A 26,804-nucleotide genomic window follows, 5' to 3' on the forward strand; every position below is an offset into this window, starting at 1 on the left:
AAATAATAAGGAACATACATAACTCATCATTGAAAAACATTACGAATCCGTGATTGAAGTAGATCCTCTACAGAGCTTTGTGCCTCCGCCTAATAGTTGGGGTGTGTCTCAAGAAAGTGAACGGCGGAGACCTATAACAACTAAAGAAGAAGATAATAAGTGAATGGAGGAGAAAAAATAATGGAGAGAATCTCTTTTTTACTTTTGAGTAGGAGAAAGAGAAAAAACTGAAAATAGAGAATGGAGATATCTCCTTTTTTAATTTTGAATTTGAATTCAAAAATACAAAATTTGAAATTTCAGGAAAGTGTGTACATTTAAAGCAAGCTTAAAAATAAGATAGAAAAATAAGACACGGTCATGAGATGTGAAGTGTAATGAGAATAGTTTCATGTAGGAGTGGTATGATAATAAGGGTCATGATGAGTGAAGAGTGAAAACATTGATATTTTGATAGAAACTCAGAATGAACATAAAGGATGACACGTTGGAATTCCACTACAGAAATAACCTTCTTTCAAGGTATGTTATAGGATAGGATAATAATAATAATAATTAGGAAAATGCCAGCGCCATATGTGGGTTGACCAAATATAAAACATTTAACCGTATATATAAGGGTTAAGTATGATTTTGGTTTCTAATATAGGGGCTGCAAAAATTTTTTCGTCCTCGGCATTTTTTTCGCTATAAAATAGTCTCAAAAATTTTAGTTTGTTTTAAAATCGTCCTTTGGACGAAAATGTCCTTCCCCCTTCTTTTCCAAAATGCAGAAACAGGAGCAGAATGCATAAGCACAAAGCAGAAGCAGTGAAACAACAACAATGAAACAACAACTAGAAGAACAACACCACCAACAACAATGGATAATGAAATCAAAGCAACAACAAAAGCAAAACCCGAAAAATTAAAGAAAAAATGGGCTGCGACAGTGGTTGGGGAGGAGGGGCTGCGGCGGTGAACTGCGAATCGTAAGGGGAAGAGAGATGCGGTGGTGGTGGCGGATTGCGTGGAAAGGATTGCGACAGTGGTGGCGATGCCGCAAATTGCGACGAGAACGGCGATGCGGTGGTGGCAGTGGCGTGAGTGTATGCTGAGGAAGAAAGGAGCAGCGGCGGCGCCGGCATGGAGATTTCCCACTCTCCATCACAGGCGGTGGCGTTACCTTTCCCACCCCCGACTCTCTTTCTCCCCCCTTTCCTTCTCTCCCCCCATTCTCTTTCTTTCTCCCCCTGTCGTTCCCTTTCTTTCTTTTTTTAATTTTATTTTATAATTTTTTAATTAGGGATAAAATGTTAATAAAAATAAAAATTTGGTAAAAATGACGATTTTAAAACAAACTGAAACTTTTGAGACCATTTTGTAGCGAAAAAAAATCGAAGACGAAAAAAAATTTTAACTCCTACCTTAGGAACCAAAATTGTACTTAACCCTATATATAAATTTGTAAAGACATAGATTTTTAGTATTCATTATTTTAAAAAATCTAATAAGCACAAAATATAGTTTTAATTTTCAATTTAACAAATTGTTTTGGAAAATCGCTATGTAATATATTTTTTAAAAGACGAATTCTATGTAATATTTTATTGTGTCAATTTCGAAAAATAGCAAGTTATAACAATCCATTTATATTTAAACCAACCTAATCTTATAAAAACAATGGATAATTTTATTATCCAAATCAACAAATTTATTTGTAAAATCACATAAGTACATTTTTTATATAAAATTATTAGAATTAATGTAAAAAATATAAATATATTTTTGGCTTTCTGTTTTATTTTATTAGTGCTTTATATATATTTAGTTAAAATATATTAATTATGTAAATTTTCTATTAAGTATACAAAGGTAAATATCATTTAAGAAATATTGAATTTATCTATACTATAATTTCATTAACAAAATATTCAAAATTCTAAAAATTGATTTTATAGTTAAGTTCAAAACACATTAAATAAAAGACAAAAATTTAAATTCAACAATAATGTCTCACTATTTATATAATTGCATGAAACTCTTGTCAATCAGATCTTGTATTAAATTTTGACATATACATGTAAAGTATAAAATTAGAACACATTAATTTTTTACTAATACATGAACAATTTTTGTAAATTATATTTATAAATAAACAATAGTATGTAGTTTTATGTATATGAATATTTGATATTAGGTAATGACAATTTTGACTTTATTCTACTCTAAATATCAAAATAAAAAATTAAATAATAAAAAATGAGCCTGTGACATAAATGAAAATTTATCATATATGTATGACCATTTTGAATTTTTACTGCATCATTTTTAGAACATCAAGCTAGAATTAGTAAATCAAATAAGTTTAGAGACAAAGATACTATATTAATCTCATTAGTATGAAAAGAATCCTAAAAAATATCAGCATAATCTAATTATATTAATTAAGTCATTATCATAAACTAACTAATAATAACAATTTAAAATAAGAAAATGATTAAACAAACTAAAGATCTATATTTAAAATAATTATTTTATATTTATTTTGGTTTTAAATTATTTCTCTACTCTTTTATTTTTATTAAAATTTTTACTCTACCAAATCCTAATTTCTACCACAAACCCTAACCTTAACAACATAGTCATACTCTCATTCCCTCTCACACACACATGTTGCCACCTCTTACACCCAATGGAAAGAAAAGAAAAGAAAAGAGGAGGGGAAAGAGAAAAGGGAGGAAAGAGGGAAGGGAGGAGACAGTGATGGCGGGGATAAGTGTCAAACCCGAGAGAGGGAGTGCGATAATGAGAGAGAGAGGAGGAAGAGCTATTACCAATGCATCGCCACTGTTAAAGGGGATCTTCGCCGTCGCCATGGTCGCCGAGGAGGAAGATGCACGAGGGAGAGAGCTGCAGCCAGCTTTGTCGTCGCCGCCGCTGGCCCGTCGCCGTTAGATCAGTCGTTGCCGTTGCTGATACGCGAGGAGGAGGAGGATTTCGTCTTCGCCGCTTCTGCCATCGTCGAAACCAGGCTCGTTACTGTCATCACCCGCGAAGCTGCGGGGCCGCTGCTCCCGAAGGAGAAACCAGCCGCGCCACTGCGCCTCTGTCGCCGAAAAACGGGTTGTGGTCGCCGAAAAACACTGCTAGAACTGGTTGAGTTAGCGCTACTGCCGTTGGTAAAGGTGTTCTTGTTTCTGGTTTCCATTCTTTCTATTTCTAGGACATTGTTGTCACTATGTTATTGCTGTAGTTGCTGCTGAGGTTTTTCGTCATAACTGGAGTTGCTATTACTTCGTTCTTTGGTTCTTCTCTGCAGTAAGTCGCTCTTATCCTGGATTTCTTACTGTTGTTATTCTGTTATAAGTTATTAAGTTTTACGCAATGTTAATATCCCAGGGTTGAGTTACTGTGATTGCATGTGGTATTCGATGGCTGTTACTACCGCGGTAGAAGTCGGAATTGTTGCCGCTGCTATGTTAATTGTATGGAAGTTTCTTTTATATATATACATATGTGATGTGCTGTGGTTAAAGTGTATGCATGTATGATTGTGTAATGAAAGAAAAGAAAAAGTATTTCCGGTTTTTCACACGAAGAAAATGCGGTTTTTAATTTAAAGGCTCCTAATATGTAAAGATATATTTAAAGTTATCGTAATACTCCTCGCTATCAGAGTGACACAGCAAAAAACATGACATTCTGATAGTAAAAATATTACATTTAACTTTAGCTTTTTTCTCTAAATATGATCTATTTAAATAACTCAGCTTCCATTTTTAAGAGCATCTTGCAAACATTCATAGTGACTCTATAAACTATGCACATAAGTTAATAAGCATAACATAAAGAAAAAGTCTAAGGGGCCAGCAACTTTTGTGTTTTGTGGCCAGCACTTAATCATCAAAAGAAAAGTGAGTGATCTCCCACCATTAAATGTAATCTCACACCACTAAAAACATTATTGATGGCTAATTGATGGTTACAAAACACAAAAGTTGCTAGCCCCTAACACTCCTCTAACATAAAACATAGTATGGATTGGAGAGATAACCATTTACGTTGTCATCAATCTCAGCTTCTCTTTGAGCATGAAGAATGTCCGGGACTTCTCTTGACATACTCAAGTACATATTCTGCTCTTTGAGAAATTAAATTCATACTTGAACTAATTCTTCTAACTTCTCAAAAACACATAATTTGAAAGAAAATCTATTACAAATTGTTACATTTAAGAAAACTTGCAAAAAACAAAATACAAGTTAAATTAACACACTTTTTCATAAGAGTAATAGCTATATTTGGGAATGTAAATTTCTTTCTCCAAATAAATTTTTTTTATTGATATACTATAATAATATATAATTTAAGAAATAATTAAATACTATATCAATATGTAATTTAAATTGATACACAAATTAAATAATAATTTAATTGATATAATATTTTAATTATTTTTTAAATTACATATTGTATAAATATAGTTGGTTATTATATATTGTATAATTATCTGTTACTTCTGATTTTAAAAAAAAATTAAGTTTTAACTTCTATGCCACCTTAGAGGGATATACTTTATATTAATTTTTTTTAACCTCAAAAATCCCGGTAATGATTTTTTAGATGCTAACGAGGTAAATGATGATTTTTAATTAATTTTTAGAAATTGTTTAATGTTCTATTTTATATTTATAAGTTTATAAAAATGTAAAAATTTTTGGAATTTGAACTAAAACACAAAAGTTAGATTTCTATTCTTATTCGTTTTATTTTTTTATATTTTATTTGAATCTAAACGAGATATTTTTTATTGACATTTATATTTTAAAGCTAAAATATAATATATAATCTGTATAATACTAAATCGAATAAACTAAATTCAATTTATATATACAATAGTAGTAAATCGAATCAATTAGTTTTGATTTACTATTATTGATTCGATTTACATTAAAAAAACGTAAATCGAATTTAGTTAATTCAATTTAAACAAAGATAAAATTGGATATATATGTAAATCATCTTATTTTATAACATTTGTGTAGAGCTAATACTCAAAATAATCCCTAAAATTTGATCACCAATTTAATTTAACCCTCGTATTTTAATTGACCCGAATTATACCCTGAAATTTTAACGCGTGCCTCAAGTTGGCCCTTCCGTCCATTTCTGTCACTCGAAAGCTGACCTGGCACAATTCAACGACGTCGTTTTGCTATTTGTTCCAAAACGACGTCATTTTACTCTCCCTCTTCTTCTTCCTCCTCCTTAAGTAGCCATGCCTTGGGTACTGCTTTGAGTTTCAAAAACCTTAGGTATGGTCTCATGCTCAACTTTAGACTCATCACTTCTTTTTTCATTCTCCCTCCATATAGCCGTTAAATCCATCACCCGTGCTCTCTCCTTTTTTCTATGACTTCTCTCCAATTCATTTTCAGTGATCAAGTAATCATCATTACTTTCATCTATACACGTCTATACACGCATGAGCAACTGCTTCATTCACAACAACAACTACAACCTCTTCTACTTCCTCCATTTTACTTCAAAATGATTCTTAAGTATCATTATTATTATCGAAAAAGAAAATACAGAATGGGAGATAGGGTTCCAGTGCAACACTACAACCTCATCTCACCCTCTTTTTTCATCAAGAGTCCCTTCCACGTTTTCAAAGCCATCAACGCCAGAACCATTACCTCCTCCCCCATTGACCACATCGCTGCCCTCACCTCGGACCCTGGTGCCCCTACCTCGGACCCCGACACATATGATTCTGCTGCTATCGTTGTGAGTGCTGCTCCACTTTTTTTTTTCACTTTCTCTGCATTGCATTCACAAATAGAAAATAAGAAAGCTTTTTATGTGATTAAAATGGCTGATTCAGAGGCTGATTATTTCTGCCAAAACAAAATAGATAAGAGAAAGAACAAGAATATACAGTATAAGGAGGAGGAGAAAGAGGGGGCGACAAACGGTGCATATTGGTGCAGTAACCAAGGTTACACAACCAAAGAAGAGGTTGCAACGATTACGAATACGCCGGTAGTGGAAGGATGTTGCAGGAATTTCTTGTTGGTTTTTTTGGATTTGGCACCATAAAAATTTGACTCCCTTTCAGTGATGAAGGAACAGGGAATTGGGTTTTTGAAATACGACATCGTTTTTCTTGTGTCACTGCCAGGTATCAACTAAATTTGTCACGTTATTTTTCTAATGACGGGACAAAAAGGCTAATTTAAAGCACGTTTTAAAATTTTAGGATACAATTTATGTCAATTAAAAATTCGAAAATAACATTAAATCAGGAGTTAAATTTTAGAGACCATTTTAAATATTAATTCTTTGGATAATATTAATCTTCATTTAGTTTATTTGTGTGATTTATTCTGAGATTAAGTACGTAACGAAGATATAAATCACAAGCTCATAACATTACAACTTGATCTCAGTATGCAGTTTTTTCTATGCATATATATTCATCAACTAGGAAAATCAAGCAGCTTCAAAATATTATATTAGGGATTTAGAAGCTACCAAAAACATTTAAATACAAAACAGTATCAATCTATCATCAACAATAAATAAATAAATAAATAAATTAAAAATTAGAAAAAAAACACAAGTTTTCATTCATACTTTTTCAACCTTCCAAATACTAGATCTAAGCAGCAGTGACATTATTCGAACAACAATAAGTATAAAATGTAAGTAATTATATTTAATGGAAACCAAATTTAAGTATAATAGATAATTATAGAAAATATATGTTAAAAAATAACTTACGGGTATATTTATTTTTTTATAGAAAAGATTTGGTCTTTTTTATTAAAATTATAAAAATTAATCTTTCTTAATAATTTTGTTAACTGGTTTAAAATTATTTTCTCATATGATTACTTCTTTAGAAATTTTTCACATACAAGCGTTTTTCCATACAAATCATACAAGTCATTTATTTTTTTTCTTTTTTTTTTCTCAATGCCTCATCTTTTTCTTCTCATTCTTCTTTTTTTTCCGTGCCTCTTCTTCTTCTTCTTTGTTTTTGAATTGTTTCATATTCCTCGTCGTGTTTCTCCTCGTTCTTCTTTTGATTTTGCAACATTTTGTATTTTTTTCTTCTTTATTTGATTTTTCCTCCAAAAAAGAATTATGAGAATATGAAATAAAAAAATGAAGAAGAAGAAGCAGCAGTAGAAGATGAGGAGGAGAAAGAGGAAGAGTTCTGAATTATGCATAAGGTGTACTTCAACGAATTTTGGATGTATTTTTTAAATCCTTTGGGTGTATTTTTGTAATCCTTTGGATGTATTTATGTAATCCTTTGGTGTATCTCTATAATCGTTTGGGTGTATTTCTGTAATCGATTGGGTGTATTTCTGTAATCGTTTGGGTGTATTTCTGAAGTTCCATTATCTGCAAAACGATTTCAAAGCTTGATTTCAGAAACCATGAAAATAGAAAAAAAATCGAAGCAAGAATACAAATGATAAACGCAGATAAAATAACGAATGAAAAGGCAAAGAGAAAATGCACGAAGGAGATCGAACAAATTTGACAAGAAACTCGTTTTCATGGAGGAAGAAGAAGAAGAGTAGGAGAAGAAGAAGGAGAAGAAGAAGGAAGAGGAGGAGGAGAAGGAAGAACGCGAAGCACGCCATAGAAATCGTATATGGGCCATCGTGCTTTTTGTTAAATTTCTCCTAACTTATATGAGTTGTAAATCAAATGACTTGTATGTGCAGTACTCCTTTTACTTCTTAATCATACTTATAACATAATACATTGTGTGATTTAGAGGAGTATAAAATCACAACTCACAAGACGAATCACAAGCATAGTAACATAAGCAATTAAATATTAGGAGGTAACGAGGCAAGCTTTTTTTTTTTTTTACAGTATCTCTCAAGTCGACAGGTCAATGACTAATACGTTGTAGATTTGAACTTTATTTAAAGGTCTGCCGCTGGTTAATAGGTTGCTGCATGCATGTAATGAGGCAAGTTAATCAAAACCATCCTGTATGTTTTTGTTCTTCTTTTTTGGTCCAACATCATATTTTAATGGACTTTAAAAGCTACATGGACCCAAATGGGAATATATGCTTTCTGTTATAAAATGGGCCTGAACTCTGTCCTTTTCAGAAATCAAACAAAAAAAGGAGGAGAAGAAACTGGAAAGGGAGGGGGAAAGGATTGACACTGAAAGAACATAGAAGGAAGAGTGTGGAATCCTTGATCGTTGGTGTTGAGCTACTCTTGTCTTTTGGTGTGTTCTCTTGTCCCCTCCTGCAATTAACCAAGCGATCCCTTTTCCTCCTTTTCTGTTACTTCATAGGAGCACAGCCAACTGCCATGAAACCCTCAATCGATGACGTTACCTTACCCCCCGCCGCCGCCACCAACTCTGCCGCACCATCCAAGCCTGTCTTCCTTACCAAAGCCCAGCGCGAGCAATTGGCACTCCAGCGCCGTCAGGAGGAAATCGCCAACCAGAAGCGCCGCCAAGAGCAGCTCCTTTCTCGTAATCGACCTTCCTCCGATTCCGCGGCCGATTCCAAACCCTCCGCTGACTCCGATCGGCGCGACCGCGACCGCGACCGCGACCGCGACAGGGACAGGGACAGGGATAGGGATAGGGACAGGGACAGAGACCGCGAACGAGAACGGGAACGGGAACGGGAGCGCGATAGGGCACGCGATCGGGACCGCGAGGCGGAGCGACGGAACCGAGAGAGGGAGCGCGAAGAGGAAAGTAGGGCTCGGGAACGAGCACGGTTGGAGAAATTGGCGGAGCGGGAGCGCGAGAAGGAGCTCGAATCCATCAAAGAACAGTACCTTGGTTCGAAGAAGCCGAAGAAGCGCGTGATCAAGCCCAGCGAGAAGTTTCGTTTCTCCTTCGACTGGGAGAACACCGAGGACACATCTCGCGACATGAACTCCCTCTACCAGAACCCTCACGAGGCTCAGCTCCTCTTCGGCCGCGGCTTCCGCGCCGGCATGGACCGCCGCGAGCAGAAGAAGCTCGCCGCCAAGAACGAGAAGGAGATGCGCGAGCAGATCCGTCGCAAGGACGGCGTGGAGGAGAAGCCCGAGGAGGCCGATGCCCAGCGCCGCAAGGAGGCTGCTGCCGACCTCTACGACACCTTCGACATGAGGGTTGACCGCCATTGGAGCGAGAAGAAGCTTGAGGAAATGACGGAGAGGGATTGGCGTATCTTCAGGGAGGACTACAACATCTCCTACAAGGGTTCCAAAATACCTCGCCCCATGCGGAGCTGGGTAGAGAGCAAGCTCAGCAATGAGCTTCTGAAGGCGGTGGAGAAGGCTGGGTACAAGACCCCTTCCCCCATTCAGATGGCTGCAATTCCCCTTGGCTTGCAGCAGCGTGATGTCATTGGCATTGCCGAGACCGGTTCCGGTAAGACTGCTGCTTTTGTTCTTCCCATGTTGAGTTACATTACTAGGCTTCCCCCCATGAGTGAGGAGAATGAGGCTGAGGGTCCCTATGCTGTTGTTATGGCTCCGACTCGCGAGCTTGCCCAGCAGATTGAGGATGAGACTGTTAAGTTTGCTCAGTATTTGGGTATTAAGGTTGTCTCCATTGTTGGTGGTCAGTCCATTGAGGAACAAGGGTTTAAGATTAGGCAAGGCTGTGAGATTGTCATTGCTACTCCAGGTCGTTTGATAGATTGTTTAGAGCGGCGATATGCTGTGCTGAACCAATGCAATTATGTTGTTCTCGATGAGGCGGATCGCATGATTGATATGGGTTTTGAGCCACAGGTGATGGGTGTCTTGGATGCCATGCCTTCCAGCAACTTGAAACCTGAGAATGAAGATGAGGAGCTTGATGAGAAGAAGATTTATAGGACCACTTATATGTTCAGTGCCACCATGCCTCCAGCAGTGGAGAGGCTTGCTAGGAAGTATCTGAGGAATCCTGTTGTGGTGACCATTGGCACTGCCGGAAAGGCAACTGACTTGATCAGCCAACATGTGATAATGATGAAGGAATCTGAGAAATTCCATAAGCTTCAAAGGTTGCTTGATGAGCTTAATGACAAGACGGCAATTGTGTTTGTTAACACCAAGAAGAATGCGGATATGGTTGCCAAGAATTTGGACAAGGAAGGGTATCGTGTGACTACATTGCATGGAGGGAAGTCGCAGGAGCAGAGAGAGATTAGTCTGGAAGGGTTTAGGACCAAGAGATACAATGTTCTTGTTGCCACAGATGTTGCCGGACGTGGTATTGACATACCCGATGTGGCTCATGTGATAAACTATGATATGCCTGGGAACATTGAAATGTACACGCATCGCATTGGGCGTACTGGTCGTGCTGGAAAGACTGGTGTGGCAACAACATTCCTCACTCTTCAGGACACTGATGTCTTCTATGACCTCAAACAGATGCTTATTCAAAGCAACAGCCCTGTTCCACCTGAATTGGCAAGGCACGAAGCCTCCAAGTTCAAGCCAGGGACTATTCCCGACAGACCACCTAGACGAAATGACACTGTGTTTGCACATTAGACAACTTTTTTGGCTTCATGGGAATCCGCTTTGCAGGTCATACGAGGTTTTGTTCAGCAATTAGCATGAGCATGAGCATGAGCATTTTGCGGGTCTTGTATAAAATTTTAGGTACAACAGACTTTTTATTCTGTTATTGTTGTTATTACTGTATCCGTATTCAACTTAGCAAGAGCTCAGAGTTATTATCCTGCTTATTATTTCTAACAGGAATGGGTAATTTTAGATGAGGACCACAACTTATTTTTGCTCCTTGGTTTTAATTTCTGTCCTCAGATTCTTGTGCTACAAACGTTGCTGTCTTATTTTTAATATCTGTTACCACTTGTTATTATATGTTTTGGTTCTGGACTTCTGGTCAAGACTCAAAACCAGCATCTGAAAATATGATTATGTCAAAGTATGAATGGGCTATGGTTGTGTGCGCGTAAAATACTAACCATCTTGTGTTACGCGTGCTTCCGTTTCGGTTAGTTTCACTTTTCTTCCCCTCGGCTATTAACCCATTACGTGTTACTCCATTGCCCCAGTTTTATCTTTTGGTGCGTGTTAATTTGCCGTGAAACTGCAAGCCAACTTTCTGATTTCGTTACTACTGTCTTCTTTGTGAAGTTTCAGAGGTTATAGTAACACAATTCACCCCTTAGGAAGCGTTCACTTCAGCATGTACAAGTTATACACACTGGTAAATAATATTCGCGAAACTTTGACGAATTGCATGTGTGTGAGCCCTTGACCCTGTTAGGGAAGCATGAAAACTTACTATTTACTATAATGCCATGGATCCACAAGGAACGGCGAATGAGAAAATAACCAGAGTTTCCATCATTTGCACTAAAGAGATCATCAATCTGTCACAATACTAATTATGCAAAAGTCCTCAAAATAAACATATTTGCAAGCAACGGCCACGGGTAAATGATGTTGATGCAGATTGCAGAACATGTCTCAAGTACAGCACAGTCCATTTATAAGCTACTGTTACCGTGAGATCCATTGAGGCTCATCCAAGTAAATTAGTTCAACCAGTGGAACAAATAACTTCACTGCATTTCAAAGATGCATCCAATATTATTGTTGTAGAGTAATGATTTCTAGCCCGAGCAATATCACCATGCACCATCGTGATTTGTTGCCTGAATTGTTTCTAAAAGAAATAAACAAATAAAGTTTCCGTTCAAGATTGTGTTTTTCTTGTTCTAAAATCTAAACTGATGTTGACTGTTATGATAATGATGTGGAGACTGGTGGGTTTAAATCACAATATTCAGTAGAGTACACAAGTACTGCTGCCACTATGTTAGATGAATACTAAGGCATCGCAAGAAATGCATCCCTTCCCTCGTTTGACTCGGTAACAAGATAACAGAAAAGCATAAGACGCCACTGCGGCGCTGCCAAGTCAATGAGAGAATCTCATGCCATACATATATTCAAGACAAACTTGTCATCTACTCCGACAAGAAAGCCCATTGTTGTTGCAGGACATTCCGTACGTACACTTCTGTGTTTCTTTGTATCATCATGATTATTTGATTCAACTACATCGAACATATTACATATGATGATATGTATTATGTACTTGGGTATGCATAAAACTCTATTAAATACTACTAACATATAATATAGGAAGCTTCTCTTTCGAACACTTGAAAATTCTTGTTATAAAATAACTAAATAAGGAAGATAAAATAAAGAAATATAAATGAAAGACTCTAGTATTAATATTCACTAATATTAATATCACCCTACCATAATAACTATGATTTATATATTAATACTATATTTATAATATGAAGAGAAAGAAAAGTTTCGTAGAGAGAGAAGAGATGATTTTATTGATGTGTGTATTTGTCTGAGGCTTAGGGTCCTATTTATGTGCATACAGAAAGGTAACTTTTTCAATCTTATTAAATACATTCTCTCTTGAGAATGTGAGTTTCACATGGGAATGGACATCCACGTTATATAAAATTAAGATTAACAACTAAAATTATTATAATTTTAACTATCCATCTCTGACGCCTAAGTCAGTATTATATCTATCAGAGTATTTAAGAGAGAAGTATTTTGAGAAGTATTCTCTAGGATGAAAGTCTTTCATAACCAATTCCAGTCTTCACTTTCAATTCATTGAAATTTTCTTTTTGTCAGCCAAAGATATTCACTTCTAGAAGAATACTCCTTTGTTGAGGCAGCAACCCAAATCCACCCTAGGCCATAATGGTTGTTACCAGAAACATGCAACTCAATTAGGGACATATGGATATGATGAGGAAGAGAAGAATAGAGCTTGCTAAGATCCCATCAATCATTGCAAATAACGTCATCAAGAGAAAGTTGGAAGTTAGTAAGGAATTAAGTCCGTAAGCTTACTTAAAAGAGACCATTGATCAAACCACAAGGATTGAACCAAAGTACTACAGCACCGCGCAAAACCCCTCTTTCAAGCTATTGAACGCTTTTATCACACTTTTCCAAACATAAGAAGCCTCAACAACTCCCACAAAACCTTTTCTAGTAGATAGATAGTTTTTAGTTAGGAGTTGTACCCATGGTTTTTCTTTGCAGTAAAAAAGTTGTCAAACCCTAGGCCTCCGTGTTTTTTCGGAGTGACAACCTTAGTCCAATTCACAAGGGATAATCCCCTCCCATCAATCTGACCCTTCCAAAAGAATTGTCTCATCATCGAATCAATTTTTTCACAAGTATAAGAGGGAAAGAAGGCTACTTGCATATTATACACTGAAATGGAAGTCAACACTGACTTAACCAACATAACCTTCCTGCCTTATTAAGTAGCCAACCTTTCCAGCTAGCTAACCTCCCTTGGACCTTGTCAATAATCTCCTGCACCATCTTTTTTCGCCGCTCTATCGTAGCCAATGTTCACCCCTCAAATATCTTCCTAGGTTCTGAGTTAAGTGAATCTAAGAAATCCTTGACAAGACCTCCTTCTTCCTTTGGGTGATATTCTTAGAGCATTGAGTCTTGGACTTGGCCAGATTAATTTTCAATCCAGAAGCCTTTGTAAAGAGATCAAGATCAAGAACCTGCACAACAATTTTAACCTGCGACCTTGTTGCTTTGCAGAAAAGGAGAAAGTTGTTAGCAAACATAAGATGTAAATTCTAGGTCCCCCTTTGGAGATGGCAATAGGGAACCAAGATCCATTAGAAACATAATGAGAGATAAGGCACACCAATTGTTCCATACACACAACGCAGAGATACGGAGATAGAGAATTACCTTGCCTCAGTCCTCTCTGAGGATTAAAGTTCTGTAACCTCTCACCATTCCATAGGATTGAAAGAAAAGAAGGGCAAACACACCTCATGATTAGGCTAGTAATGTTTAGAGGGAAGACAAAACTAGAAAGAGCATGTTGGAAAAATCTCCAATCCACTCTATCATATGCCTTCTCTAAATCAATTTTGAAAGCCATAGTACTTTTCTTGGACTTGGTATTGCGCATAAAATTAAAAATTTCTTGCACAATAATGATATTCTCGCTCGTTCCTCTCCCTGGGATAAATCACCCTTAAAGGGAACTAATTACCTTCATAAGAAAAGGGCGGAAACGATTAATAAGGACCTTAATTAAAATTTTGTATATAACATTACATACGCTTATAGACCTAAATTCTTTCATGACCGTCCGCCTATCCACTTTCGAGATTAGAACAATAAGAGTCTTAAAAAAGGAAGCTTCTAAAATTTCACCTACAAAAGTTTTACACACAATCTTCCAAACATCATTTCCAATTACGTCCCAATATTCCTTAAAGAAAATAGCTTGGAAGCCATCTGATCCGGTGCTTTGAAAGAGTTTATCTCCATAATAGTCCTCCTCACCTCCTCAAATGAAACTGGTTTAGAGAGAAGATTGCAGGCCTCTTGACTAAGCTGCGGCAGGGAAACCCCATCAAGAACACCAAAATCCACTTCCTCTCTAGAACAAAAAAATTTCTGAAAAAAATTATTAACTTCCTCTTTTAGGGAATTCTCATCATTCGACCAAGTTCCATCTTCTAACATAAGGCTGTAGATCTTTTTTTTTTTTACAATGGTTTGGAGGTGAAAGAAGCTTTTATTTCTGTCTCCAAACTTGACCCATTTTTTTCTAGATTTTTGGTACCAGTAAATCTCCTCTCTTAAAAGTACAGAATTTAGCTCTTGTTGAAGTCGTTTTTCTTCTTCCCCTAAACCAGGGTTATCACAAGACTCCAAAAAAATTTAGACTCTGTTAAGATTCTACTCAAACTCCCTTTTTGTAACAAAGATATTGCCAAAATATTCTGAATTAAATTTTTGAGCATGTCTTTTCACTACAGTCAAGCTTTTGGATACCTCCCAAGCCTTGTGAACCACTTCACGGAAGATGGGATGGGTGGTCCACGCTGCTTGGAATCTGAAAGGACGATTTTTCTTCCTTTTATTCATATTAGTAGAATTACACATGACCAAAATAGGTGAATGATCAAAATGATATCTTCCTAGAATCTCGCAAAAAGTCTCAAGATAAAGCAGACGCCAATCTTCATTAAGGAAGGCCCTATCCATTTTTTTCGCTACATCCAAACCTCCCTTAACTCTCCTATGCCATATAAACTTCCTCCCCTTCGTACCCATATCCATAAATCCGCAACTATCAATGGCAGTTGTAAAAGCAAGAAATCTCTTAGCGTTGAGCCTTTTCGTATCCATTGAGACGAGAACTTTGTTGAAGTCTCCAAGAGCAATCCAAAAGTAGAAAATAATAGTAGAGAACTTTTCAAAATATTCCCAAAAGGTTCTACTATATTGTACCTGAGGATGGGTATAAATAACGTTGTACACCCACGCATTAGACTCCTGTACCACTTCGAAGGAGACACAATGCTTAGTGATATCAAGAATTCTACTTTTTTTTTCCAAAATTCCTCTACCAGAACCCAGATATCCCCCACTCTGGCCCTTAACCTCAGCAATGCCAATACTACTATACTCGAGTCTCTCCCCAAAAGACTTCATCTTATCAAAAACTATGAGTTTCAATAACAATAAAGAAGGTAGGATGATGATTCTTCACAATATCCTTAAAGTGTACGCAGGCTAATTTACTAGATGTCACTCTCACATTATATGCTAAAATACTTATGTTTTCATTATTCATAGCAATAAACAATAAATTTAAGAAAATTACACTATCTGCTTTATCGCTCAGGTACCCCTTTTTCGGCTATCTCTTTTCTCTTTCTAACATTGGTCCCAAAAAATTTCTGATTTCTTTCATCCTGCTCCTTAGCTCCTGCATCTTGTAGTGTGTTCTGAAGGAGCATAATCTTAAACGCTTTCTGTTATAATGGAAAAAGGAAATATCTTCAAACGTAATAGGTTAAATTAACTGTGAAATATCTTTTCACATTAATCTTTTAATTTATCTTATTATCATTTAACCTATAATATTAATCTTAGGAGAATAAATTAATTTTTTATTTAATAAATATAAAATAAATACATTAAAAATACACCAACTTTTTTTTGTATTTTCAATAAAAAATTTTCAATTTGTGACCCTAACATGTGTTAAAATTAAAATAAGAACATTTTTTAAAAGAACTAAAACTAAAAAACTTATTTAAGTCTAATAAAATAAAAGTTATTCTCCACATACAAGCATTTTCCCATACAAGTCATATAAGTCATTTATATTCACGGGTTTTTCACGTTTTTCTTCGTGCTTTTTCCCAGTGCCTCTTCTTCTTCTTTTTCGTAAATTTTCTCTCTCGTCATCGTCGTCATCAACACCACCTCTTCCTTCGCCTCCTCTTCCTCCTTCTTTTTTCATTGAAATTTCTTCTCTTCTTTTCGTTTTCTCTTTCTCCTTCATCATCAGTTATCTCTTTGTTGAAGATAATAAATAATTCAGGTTCAGATTGTCAATTGAACCAGAACGAAATTGATTATTGTTTTGAATCCAAGACTAAGGTGTGGTTCAATTTAAAGGAAAAATTAGAGAAAATATTTTTCTGCAGCAAATTTGGGTGTAGTATGAAGATATTTGGGTGTAATGCGAAGATATTTAGGTGTATTTTTATTCTGATAAGTTCTGTATAATTCAAAACTCTTTCTCTTCATCCTTCTCATCTTCTACTGTTTCTTCTTTTTTTTTATATCATCGTCACCATATTCTTCTTCTTTTTTTCTTCTTCATCTTTTTTTTTTTATTTTACCTTCTCAAGTTTTTTCTTGTTTTACTCTCTTAACAAGAATAAAAACAAAAAAATCAAACAAAGAAGAAGAAGAAACACGTAATGCTGCAAAATTACTTGAAAGATGATGAACTTACATTCATTTAACTAAAAGAAAGAAAGAAATAAGGAAAAAAAGAAGAAAAAAATTCGCATTAGAGAAAATATTTTTCTGTATTTGCAGCAAATTTGGGTGTAACACGAAGATATTTGGGTGTAATACGAATATATTTGGGTGTATTTTAAGAATTTTTGGGTGTATTTTTATTCTGATAAATTCTGCATAATTCAAAACTCTTTCTCTTCCCCATTCTCATCTTCTACTATTTCTTTTTTTTTATCATCATCACCATCTTTTTCTTTTTTTTTTATTCATCTTTTTTTTTTATTTTACCTTCTCAAATTTTTTCTTATTTTACTCTTTTAACAAGAATAAAAACAAAAAAATCAAACAAAGAAGAAGAAGAAACACATATGCTGCAAAATTACTTGAAAGAGGATGAACTTACATTCATTTAACTAAAAGAAAGAAAGAAATAAGAAAAAAAAGAAGAAAAAAAATGCAGCATTAGAAAAAATATTTTTATGTATTTGCAACAAATTTGGGTGTAAGACCAAGATATTTGAGTGTATTTTAAGAATTTTTGGGTGTATTTTTATTCTGATAAGTTCTGCATAATTCAAAATTGTTCATCTTCTATTATTTCTTCTTCCTCATCTTCTTATTTCGTTTTTTATAATTTGTCTTGGGAGAAAAAATCAAACAAAGAAGAAAAAAAATACATAATGTTCAATAGAAAGAGGAGGCGGAAAAAAATGCAGCAATAACAATAGTAATAAAAAAAACAACGATGAGGATAAAAGACGCGAAGAAAAAGGAGTAGAAATGCAAAGAAAAAGAAGAAGAAGAAGGAAGAGGAGGAAGAGAAGGAGGAACGTGAAGAAGAAGAAGTGTCTTCCATAATGGTGAGTGAGAGCGCCCTTTGAAAATGGTTGAGTGACGCGCGTGTTATCATGCTCCAATGAATGAATGTAATTTTTGTTAGATTTGACCCAACTTATAAAATTTGTAAGTCAAAAAGAGTTATATGTCTAACGTAACTCATAAAATAAGTTCTAAGAGTTACACTTATTTAATAGTGATTTACTATGAGTTACTTTGAAATTGAAATTTGAAAGAAAATCTCTTTAAAGGTATAAATTCAGTTCAAAAATAAAAAATGTCTCTTTTACACTCGGCATCAATTTCATAACCTTGAGAGTTGAGACCAATCTAATATAAGAATCTTTGGATTATTGTGTAGAGTAGAGGTATCCAGTATCCACCTTTAACTTATGTGGCATAAGATTTCTTAATTAAGTACCTTGCAATGGCTACGTTGGAAAAGTAAATTTTGGAATATGAGCATACCATATGAAATTGATGATTGCAATGTCGATATTCCAACACCATTCGCGCGATGGCCTCCTCCACCACTACAACAAAAAAGAAAAAAAAAGGAGACAAAGTTAATGCCGAAGTCCGAATCTCCCTCTCTTTCCAATTTCGATATTTAAATTATCCACTAAGTCTTTTTTCTTGTTCTTTTTTTGTTTTTTGGTTCTTCCCAGTTCAATTGATTTGGGGCGTTTTAGGGTTTGTTTATCGTGTTATCCACTCTTCAATTCTCTTACTTTTTTTTCATAATTATCTTTTATTTTTTGATGCTGATGACCCAAATTTTATGCGGTTTTGTCCAATTCTTATTTCCAACCACCGGTGATCAATTTCTGACAAAAAAAGAAACAATTTTTGAATGAACTTTTTCTTAGGCTCTATGACAGAGATTATTTTTTAAACATGCTTCTGTCTGATTTCTGGTTAGATTTTTCTTGTTTTGATCATTTTAAAGCTGCATTGATCAATTTGATTCTGATTTTCTGCTTCCAATTGGTCTTTTCTTTTTTTGCCATCATTTGTTTTCTCTCCTTGTCTAATGATAAATTCCTCATTTCGCATGCATTACATTACCCTTTTGGAAGATCTTTCTGGGGTGCCCTCTGATAATTAAAAAGTTGGCATTTTTGTCCCAGAATTCCGTTTTTAATAATAATAACAAATAATTGTAATGTAATATTAATAAGAAGAAGAACTACCTAAATATATATATATATATAAATAACATAATGAAGCTTGTGGTTCGGGTAACTGAGGCAAAAAACTTGCAACTTCCGGATCCTAATGGGGCAACTGGTCTTTACGTTCGGTTACAGTTGGGGAAGCAGAAGTTCAAGACGAAGGTGATCAAGAAGTCTTTGGAACCAAGGTGGGATGAAGAGTTCAATTTTTGTGTTGATGACCTTAAAGAGAAGCTGGTCATTTCTGTCATGGATGAAGATAAGTTCTTCAATGATGACGTGGTTGGGAAGATTAAGGTGCCAGTTTCATCTGTTTTTGAAGAACCATCTAAATCTCTTGGCCATGTTTGGCACTCTCTCAAACCCAAAAACATGAAATCCAAAAAGAAGGAATGTGGTATGTTGTACTTGCTGTACTAAATGAACTCTCCTCAACCTTATCTAAACTTTTGATTTTACATCTCAAAAGGGTCATTTGGCATTCGTATGATCTTGTCCAATTGGAAAATAATGTGCTTACTATGTATGAGTGATGCATTGTTGCTTTTGAACATTTTCCTGACAGGTGACATTCTTGTGAGCATATACTTTTGCCAAAATAATCCATCTGATGGTAACGGCGATCAAATAGCACTACGAAGGAAACTTTCTGATGCAACAACTGAATCGTTTTCATCTTCTTTTCGACGTTCAAACTCATCTTCGCCAGTTAGGGAAGAAAGTACAGTGTCTAAGGATGAGAAACTTGCTCCACAAAAAACATTTGCAGGCCGACTTGCCCAAATTTTCAGTAGTAAAGTTTCCGAGCTGCCTGTACAATCTTCTTTGAATAAAAGCATTGACTTGGACCTATCTGAAACTAGCAAAGCTGAAGAAGGTGAAATCAAGACTGAGGATCAGACGACCTCTAATGAAACTTTTGAAGAATGTATGAAGAAAATTCAATCGGCAGATCAAGGAAGTGAAGTTCCTAGCAATTTATCAGGAGGAGTGCTTATAGATCAATTGTATAACATTGCACCAGAAGACTTGAATGCATTACTATTTGCACCTGATTCCAGTTTTGCAAAGTCATTTGCAGATTCACAGGGCACTACAGAACTGCAAATAGGACCTTGGAAGTTAGAGGATGGTGGGGAGAGATTAAAAAGATCACTTTCTTACCTCAAAGCTGCCACTAAGTTACTTAAGGCTGTCAAAGGCTATGAGGATCAAACATATTTAAAAGCTGATGGGAAGAGGTTTGCTGTTTTCGCCTGTGTCAGCACCCCAGATGTTATGTATGGGAGCACCTTTAAGGTTGAAATACTCTATGTGATCACACCAGGGCCAGAGTTGCAATCAGGAGAACCGTGTTCCCGGTTGGAGATATCATGGCGATTGAATTTTGTACAGAGCACCATGATGAAAGGAATGATAGAAAACGGTGCTCGTCAAGGTATGAAGGAAAGCTTTGGTAATTATGCTGCCATGTTATCTCAGATTGTTAATCCTGTCGATTCAAAGGACCTTGGTTCTGCTAAGGAACAAGATTTGGCATCGATACAGCCGGAGCCGCAGTCAGATTGGAAGCTGGCAGTGCAGTATTTTGCTAACTTCACAGTTGTCTCAACACTCTTAATGGGGTTGTACATCATTGTCCATATAATTCTGGCTGAATCTAGTACAATTCAAGGGCTTGAGTTTTTTGGGCTTGACTTGCCAGATTCAATTGGCGAATTTGTTGTTTCTGCTGCTTTAGCCCTTCAAGCTGAACGAGTGCTGGGTTTGATCTCACGCTTCATGCAGGCCAGAACACAAATGGGTAATCTCATACTTGCATTTGTTTGTTATATGATCTCTAATCTTCTCACTGAGAAAGAGCTACCAAAGTATCTAAACAATTATGCTTGAAAAATAGAAAGTTGCTCATTCCAAAACTCCCTCCTTGCCTTGCAAAAAACAACTTGTCTTGAATCCAGAAAAACGTCGCACGACCTTTACAAATAAAGCCTGATGTGGCTTACATGCCCAAATAAATTATTGTGTTAATCCTACCATCTAAAAGGCTGCGTTTGTTTTTGAAATCCGGATAAGACAAGATATTGAGAACAGGACACAAAGGACAAAGACACGAAAGTTAGTGTTTTTCTATTTTATTTGGTAATGAACTGAATATAAAATAGAACAAACAATAAAAAAGTCCGATTTAGCTTCATTTTTCCTTCACACAAAATTTAGAATAAAAAATAGAATGATAAAAAATATAATTATAAAAATTTGATAGTAATAATAAAAGGAGAAATAAAAAAATAAGTTGTGTTTCTGTCAGTGTCTCAAGACACAATGTCTCTGTCTATGTCTCACTTGTTAAATACGATTTTGTGTCTCTGTGTCCATGTCTCAGTGTCCTGTCCTTGTCAGCCCAACAGACTAATGGAAGCCTAACTTTTCATGGAATAATTGCCTTCACAAAAGAAATTCTATCACAGGATTTATTTGTATCCATAGGTTTAAGGACCAGGGTATTGAGTGAATATTGGTGTGGATAAAGTAATATGAGCTTGATGAATGCTATAGTTGTCTAGAACAGAAATTTAATTCAGTTAATACTAGTTTGGAATCATCAATTTCAGCTTTCTGCTATCTCTTGACCTGTTGTTCTTCTCTAATGGGGTGAACATGAGCTCATTTGCCTCTTGTCTTACTTGCATGGAGCTCATTTTCTTACTTTGGTGTCTATATATCATTGCTTATATACTTTTTTCTTTTTCCTTAATCCCCAAATATTAAGGTAGTGATCATGGAATTAAAGCATCGGGAGATGGATGGTTGCTAACTGTGGCCTTAATTGAAGGAAGCAATTTAGCTACTGTTAATTCTAGTCGGAAATGTGATCCATATGTGGTGTTTACTTGCAACAACAAAACAAGAACCAGCTCAATCAAGTTCAAGAAATGTGATCCTTTATGGAATGGTGAATATTGTTACTTATCATTTGGCTGTGCTTCTTATAACTGAAATTTGGACCTCCGGTACACGGTCTAGTTTTGCATGTGATCTGAATTGATGTATAATAAAGAATTCTGTCAATAGCATTGTCTATTTATGCAGAAATCTTTGAATTCGATGCTATGGATGATCCTCCTTCCGTTTTGGAGGTGGACGTTTATGATTTTGATGGACCATTTGATGAAGCCATATGTCTTGGACATGCTGAAATCAATTTCCTGAAAACAAACATCTCAGATCTTGCAGACATATGGGTTCCTCTTGATGGAAAGCTGGCTCTGGCATGCCAATCTAAGCTGCACTTAAGAATTTACTTGGACAACACTAGAGGTGGAAATGTTGTAAAACACTATATAAGTAAAATGGAGAAAGAGGTGGGCAAAAAGGTGTCTATTTCTTTCGGCAAGAATAATTGGATTTAATGCAAATTTGTTTGGAAACAAGACGAAATTCTTTTTTCTTTGGGAGGACATTGAAGACATCCAGGTCATTCCTCCTACGTTCGCATCGATGGGGAGTCCCTCAATTGCCATAACTCTTCGACCGGGCAAAGGTTTGGATGCTAGGCATGGTGCAAAAATGCAAGATGAACAAGGCAGACTGAAGTTTCATTTCCAATCCTTTGTGTCTTTCAATGTTGCAAACAGGTAGATGGTAGACATGTTATGTCATTTTACTAACTTCTACCTACATAAAAGCACTGTATACTTTTCTGCTATGTCTTCAATATGATCATTGAGGTTGTTTTGAGGGTGTATTATATCTTGGGGGTTTCATTGAAGGCAATTTATGATTGCAACTCCTCTGGATTATGCATATCTAATAATTAGCTTCTATTGTTGACCTTTAGTTAAACAACAACTAAGCCTTGTCTTCCAACCTCTCATTATCAGAAATGGATCCTTTTAGTTTTTTCTCTCAATTAATGTTGTCAAGTGTGATCTCTTACATGTTTTTGCTGCATATAATTCTTTACTAAAATCAAATTGACTAATTACAACATATCGTGTTACTGAAACTACTCTGGAGCTGATATATAGGACTATAATGGCCCTCTGGAAGGCAAGAGCCTTGACTCCTGAACAGAAGGTCCAGTTAGTTGAAGAAGACTCTGAAACAAAAAACTATAATGGTGAAGAGAATGGCTCATATATTGGCCTTGAAGATGTTATCTTGTCCGAGGTTTATGCTTGTACCGTCACTGTTCCTGTAATCTCTCTATCTCTTTGTCCCTCTCATTTTGTTGTGCAAATTTTACCAATTTAATGTCTGTGATTTGCTTATAGTTCTTTTTCCATAATTAATGCAGGCCAGTTTCTTTATGGAGCTATTCAAGGGGGGTGAGTTGGATCGCATGTTCATGGAAAAATCTGGTTGTGTTGAATATTCTTATACTCCTTGGGTATCTGAGATAGATAGCATCAGTGAAAGGTCAGTATATTACAAATTCGAGAAGCGAATTTCGAAATATAAAGTTGAAGTGACAAGTACACAGCAAAGATCTCTTCTGAATGGAAATGTTTGGCTATTGGAGGAGGTTATGAACTTCCATGGAGTTCCTCTTGCAGATTATTTCAATGTGAGTATGCCAAATTTAGCTGTTATACTTTTTTTTGTTTCCTTATATTCCTACAGCATTGATTATTGGTGCCTTCGAAATAATCCACAGCTGCACCTTCGCTATCAAATCGATGATTTACCACACAATGCAAAAGCATGTAAAGTGCAGGTAATGTTTGGAATTGAATGGCTGAAAAGTACAAAACATCAGAAAAGGATCTTGAAGAACATCACAAAACATCTACAAGAACGGTTAAAGCTGACCTTCAATCTAGTTGAGAAGGAGTATTTGGTAAAACCGCCAAGCAGTGAATGAATGAATCTTACTATATCTGACCTTTGAACAAGTAGGGAAGCTAGCTGATATTATTGCAGCAGACAAATATGTGATGCATTGGATTAAGATCCATGCTTGGGTGTGATTAGCATACTTCACTAATTTTCTGTGGAATAATCAAACCTGCTAGTGTACATGGTGTAAAAAGCTGGTGAACTTAGATTAGAACTTGGTGCATGGTGCATAGTGCATACATATTAGTCTTTTGCTATTAATAGCAGCAATGATGCTGGAAATTATTCTTTTTGCTGATTAGCTTCCAACATTTACTCTTTCAGACAAATTTGAGGAAGAGGAAAATGCTCTAATTGCTACTTCAAAACTCCAAATGTATATGTTGTTATGTGTTGTAACTGTGAATTGTAGACATGTTATTTACAAGGGTCTTAGCGTGTATATATGTATATGTATGTATCTCTAGTATCATACTGTATGTATGTTGTCTTTGATTCCGAAATGTTTACTCAGTAATTATTAATGATAAAAGTATCTGATAGGAATGATTCATGATTGTTGTAAAGTAATTTTGTTCATGTATGAGGACCCACATTTCCTTATATATTTAACATTTTAGAGACATTCATAATTTCTAATGACCCAGATTCATCCATAAAGAAGCTCAAAGCCGGCTCAACATTCAACGGCAAATTTAGACTGCGTTTAGAAGAGAGATTCAGACAGATTGCAACTGAGAGTAGGAGACAGAGACTAAGACTAAATTAAGTTTCTGTATTATATTTTTATTATGTTTACTTTAAGATAAATATGGAAATTGAGTGATAGATTTAGAATTTGAAAAATTAAATATAGATATTTTTTAGAAGAAATATTACTAAAATTTTCGTCTCTGTCCCTAAAAATTTCTGTTTGAGTCACGAAAAAATTAATAATAAGATGAGATTTACGAAAAATCATTATTATAATATTATTTGGTGTCTGCAAAGAAGAAAATACTCCGATCCATGGAGTTATTGTGTGTGAGGGAAACCAGACACCACAAATGACACAATACTATAATAAAATTAACGGGAGTTATATGATATTGCATGCATGCTTCTCAGATCTTATTGTGTTGTTCATTATATTGAAAATAATGCATATTAACTTTATTTGTTGACCGATCATTGATCATCATATTTATATATACAACTTATTATTAGCTTCTTTATTTTCAGAATATTTAAATTTAGTAGTTATATATAGTTGTGGAAACGTTATGGAGTAGATTCTCAATATGATTAAATCTAAATATTATTGCATATGAGTAGAGTAGTCAAGTATGGCTTCTAAGGCACACCTCCAGAGACCAGAATAATACAAAAGCTATAATATAATCATCAATTCATTTCCCACATTCTTAGCTTCTCTCTAAGAATTGGGCGCCTTTTCATTGGGAAAAGAAGAAAAAAAATTAAGGAATTATACATACATTCTTTTTGTTGCAGTATCACAAATTTGTCATCAACTTTTTTTCTTCAAAAAAAAAAATAAAATAAAAAAGAATTGATATTGTTTTGAGAAAATACCTGAAACTGAAATAAAATAGGTCTGAGGTCTAAACTCCTTTATATGAAGGCGCTGATTTATTCATCAAAGTGGTGAAGTTGTCTGACGACCTCAAATGAATGAGAGTGGAGTATTTGCAAAGATTCCGATATTTAAATTAACAAAAAAGTTCTGCATACAAGCCCTAATGACTTGTATGGTTTACAAGTTCATTAACAAATAAAACCTCAAAACGCGCTCCAAGGGTTACGTTGTATACACGCGCTATATAGGGATCCCGCGTATATCTAACTACCAAATTTAAAAGATTTGTTTCTTTCTTCGTTTTCGTTATTTGCAGATTTGCTCGTTCTTCTTCTCGCGAAGCTTCCCCTGGTTTCTTCGATCGTTCTTTTCCTCTCCTTTCTCACTCGTGTCTTCTTCGTCATTTACGTTAGTTCCTCTCTCTGTAACTCCAGCTTCGTTTTCTATTTGATTTTTCGTTTTTTGAAATCAAAGTTTGAACTCGTTTTGAAGATAATGGATGATTCAACCTCAGATTGTCAGCTAAATCCAGGCAAAGTGGACTATGAATTTGAATCTAACGAAGTTCCTGAGGTTTGATTTACATAAGATTATTATGAATTTTGTTGCAGTAATTTATATAGTATTGTGTAGGTGAATAATTCGTGAACATTGACTGTCAAAATAATGCATGAAGATAAATCTGCGGATTGAATGTAATGTATTAGTTTTGATTAATTTTCTGGAATTTATAGCAGACGATCAGGTGTAGATCAGAACTTTTTTTGGTGTATTTTTGAGGGAAGTGTGGGTGTATTTACAGTTTACTGGTTTTTCTGTTATTTTAATTGAGTTGTTGTTGTTCGGGTGTATTATATCAGACATAATTGGATATGTTTTTAGTTTTTGACATGGTGTATTCTGCAGCCTCTCTCTGTTGTTGATGACCAGTTTGTTCCCAAGGTTGGAATGACCTTTACCACCCTTGAAGATGCTGGAAAAGTTTACAGGAACTACGCCAAGACTGCATGGTTTTCTACAAGAGTTTGGAGCACAAATAGGAAGGGAAACGAGATTAAGAACCAATTGATTACATGTAGCAGAGAGGGAAAATAGAAATCTAAAATATCTCAAACAGCATAGGAAACTAAGCATGTCCATTCGTCGTACAATAGAGAATAACGAGGAGGCTGATATTAGACTAAGCAAAACTTACCAATCATTTGTTGCGGCTGCCGGGGGTCATCGCGAGTTAAATTTTATTGAAAAGGATGTGAGGAATTACATTACGAGAGAAGTGCGGGAAGCGTGGGTGTGCTTAAAGACTCATTTGATAGGAATTGAAATGATTTTCTACTGAATTTTGGTCTTGTGGACAACAAGTGGCTTTTAGGTAATGTTTGTTTAAAATATGTAGCAGATGTGTAAATTTAATTTTTTTCGGGTGTATTTATAGTCTGTGTTTGGGTGTATTCTGTAGATCTCTATGAAGACCGTCATATATGGGTTCCAATCTATCTGGATCACCACTTCTGA

General features: G+C 35.4%; 2 protein-coding genes across 2 annotated transcripts; both read left to right on the top strand.

The window, feature by feature from the left end:
* Nucleotides 1-8,131: 8,131 nt before the first annotated feature.
* LOC107465912 (DEAD-box ATP-dependent RNA helicase 21) lies at nt 8,132-10,854 on the top strand. Its single transcript, XM_016084900.3, has one exon. The coding sequence runs from the start codon at nt 8,337-8,339 to the stop codon at nt 10,518-10,520; it is 2,184 nt and encodes a 727-aa protein (XP_015940386.1). The 5' UTR covers nt 8,132-8,336; the 3' UTR covers nt 10,521-10,854.
* Nucleotides 10,855-18,001: 7,147 nt separating this feature from the next.
* On the top strand, nt 18,002-24,380 carry LOC107465908 (C2 and GRAM domain-containing protein At1g03370-like). Its single transcript, XM_016084895.3, is given in 8 exon segments — nt 18,002-19,268; nt 19,437-20,675; nt 21,645-21,827; nt 21,965-22,250; nt 22,252-22,509; nt 22,903-23,071; nt 23,172-23,441; nt 23,532-24,380. Coding segments are annotated over 8 exon segments (2,961 nt in total). The 5' UTR covers nt 18,002-18,919; the 3' UTR covers nt 23,739-24,380.
* Nucleotides 24,381-26,804: the final 2,424 nt, after the last annotated feature.

This window comes from Arachis duranensis, chromosome 1 (genome assembly GCF_000817695.3).
Source record: "Arachis duranensis cultivar V14167 chromosome 1, aradu.V14167.gnm2.J7QH, whole genome shotgun sequence".
NCBI classification, from domain to species: Eukaryota; Viridiplantae; Streptophyta; class Magnoliopsida; order Fabales; family Fabaceae; genus Arachis; species Arachis duranensis.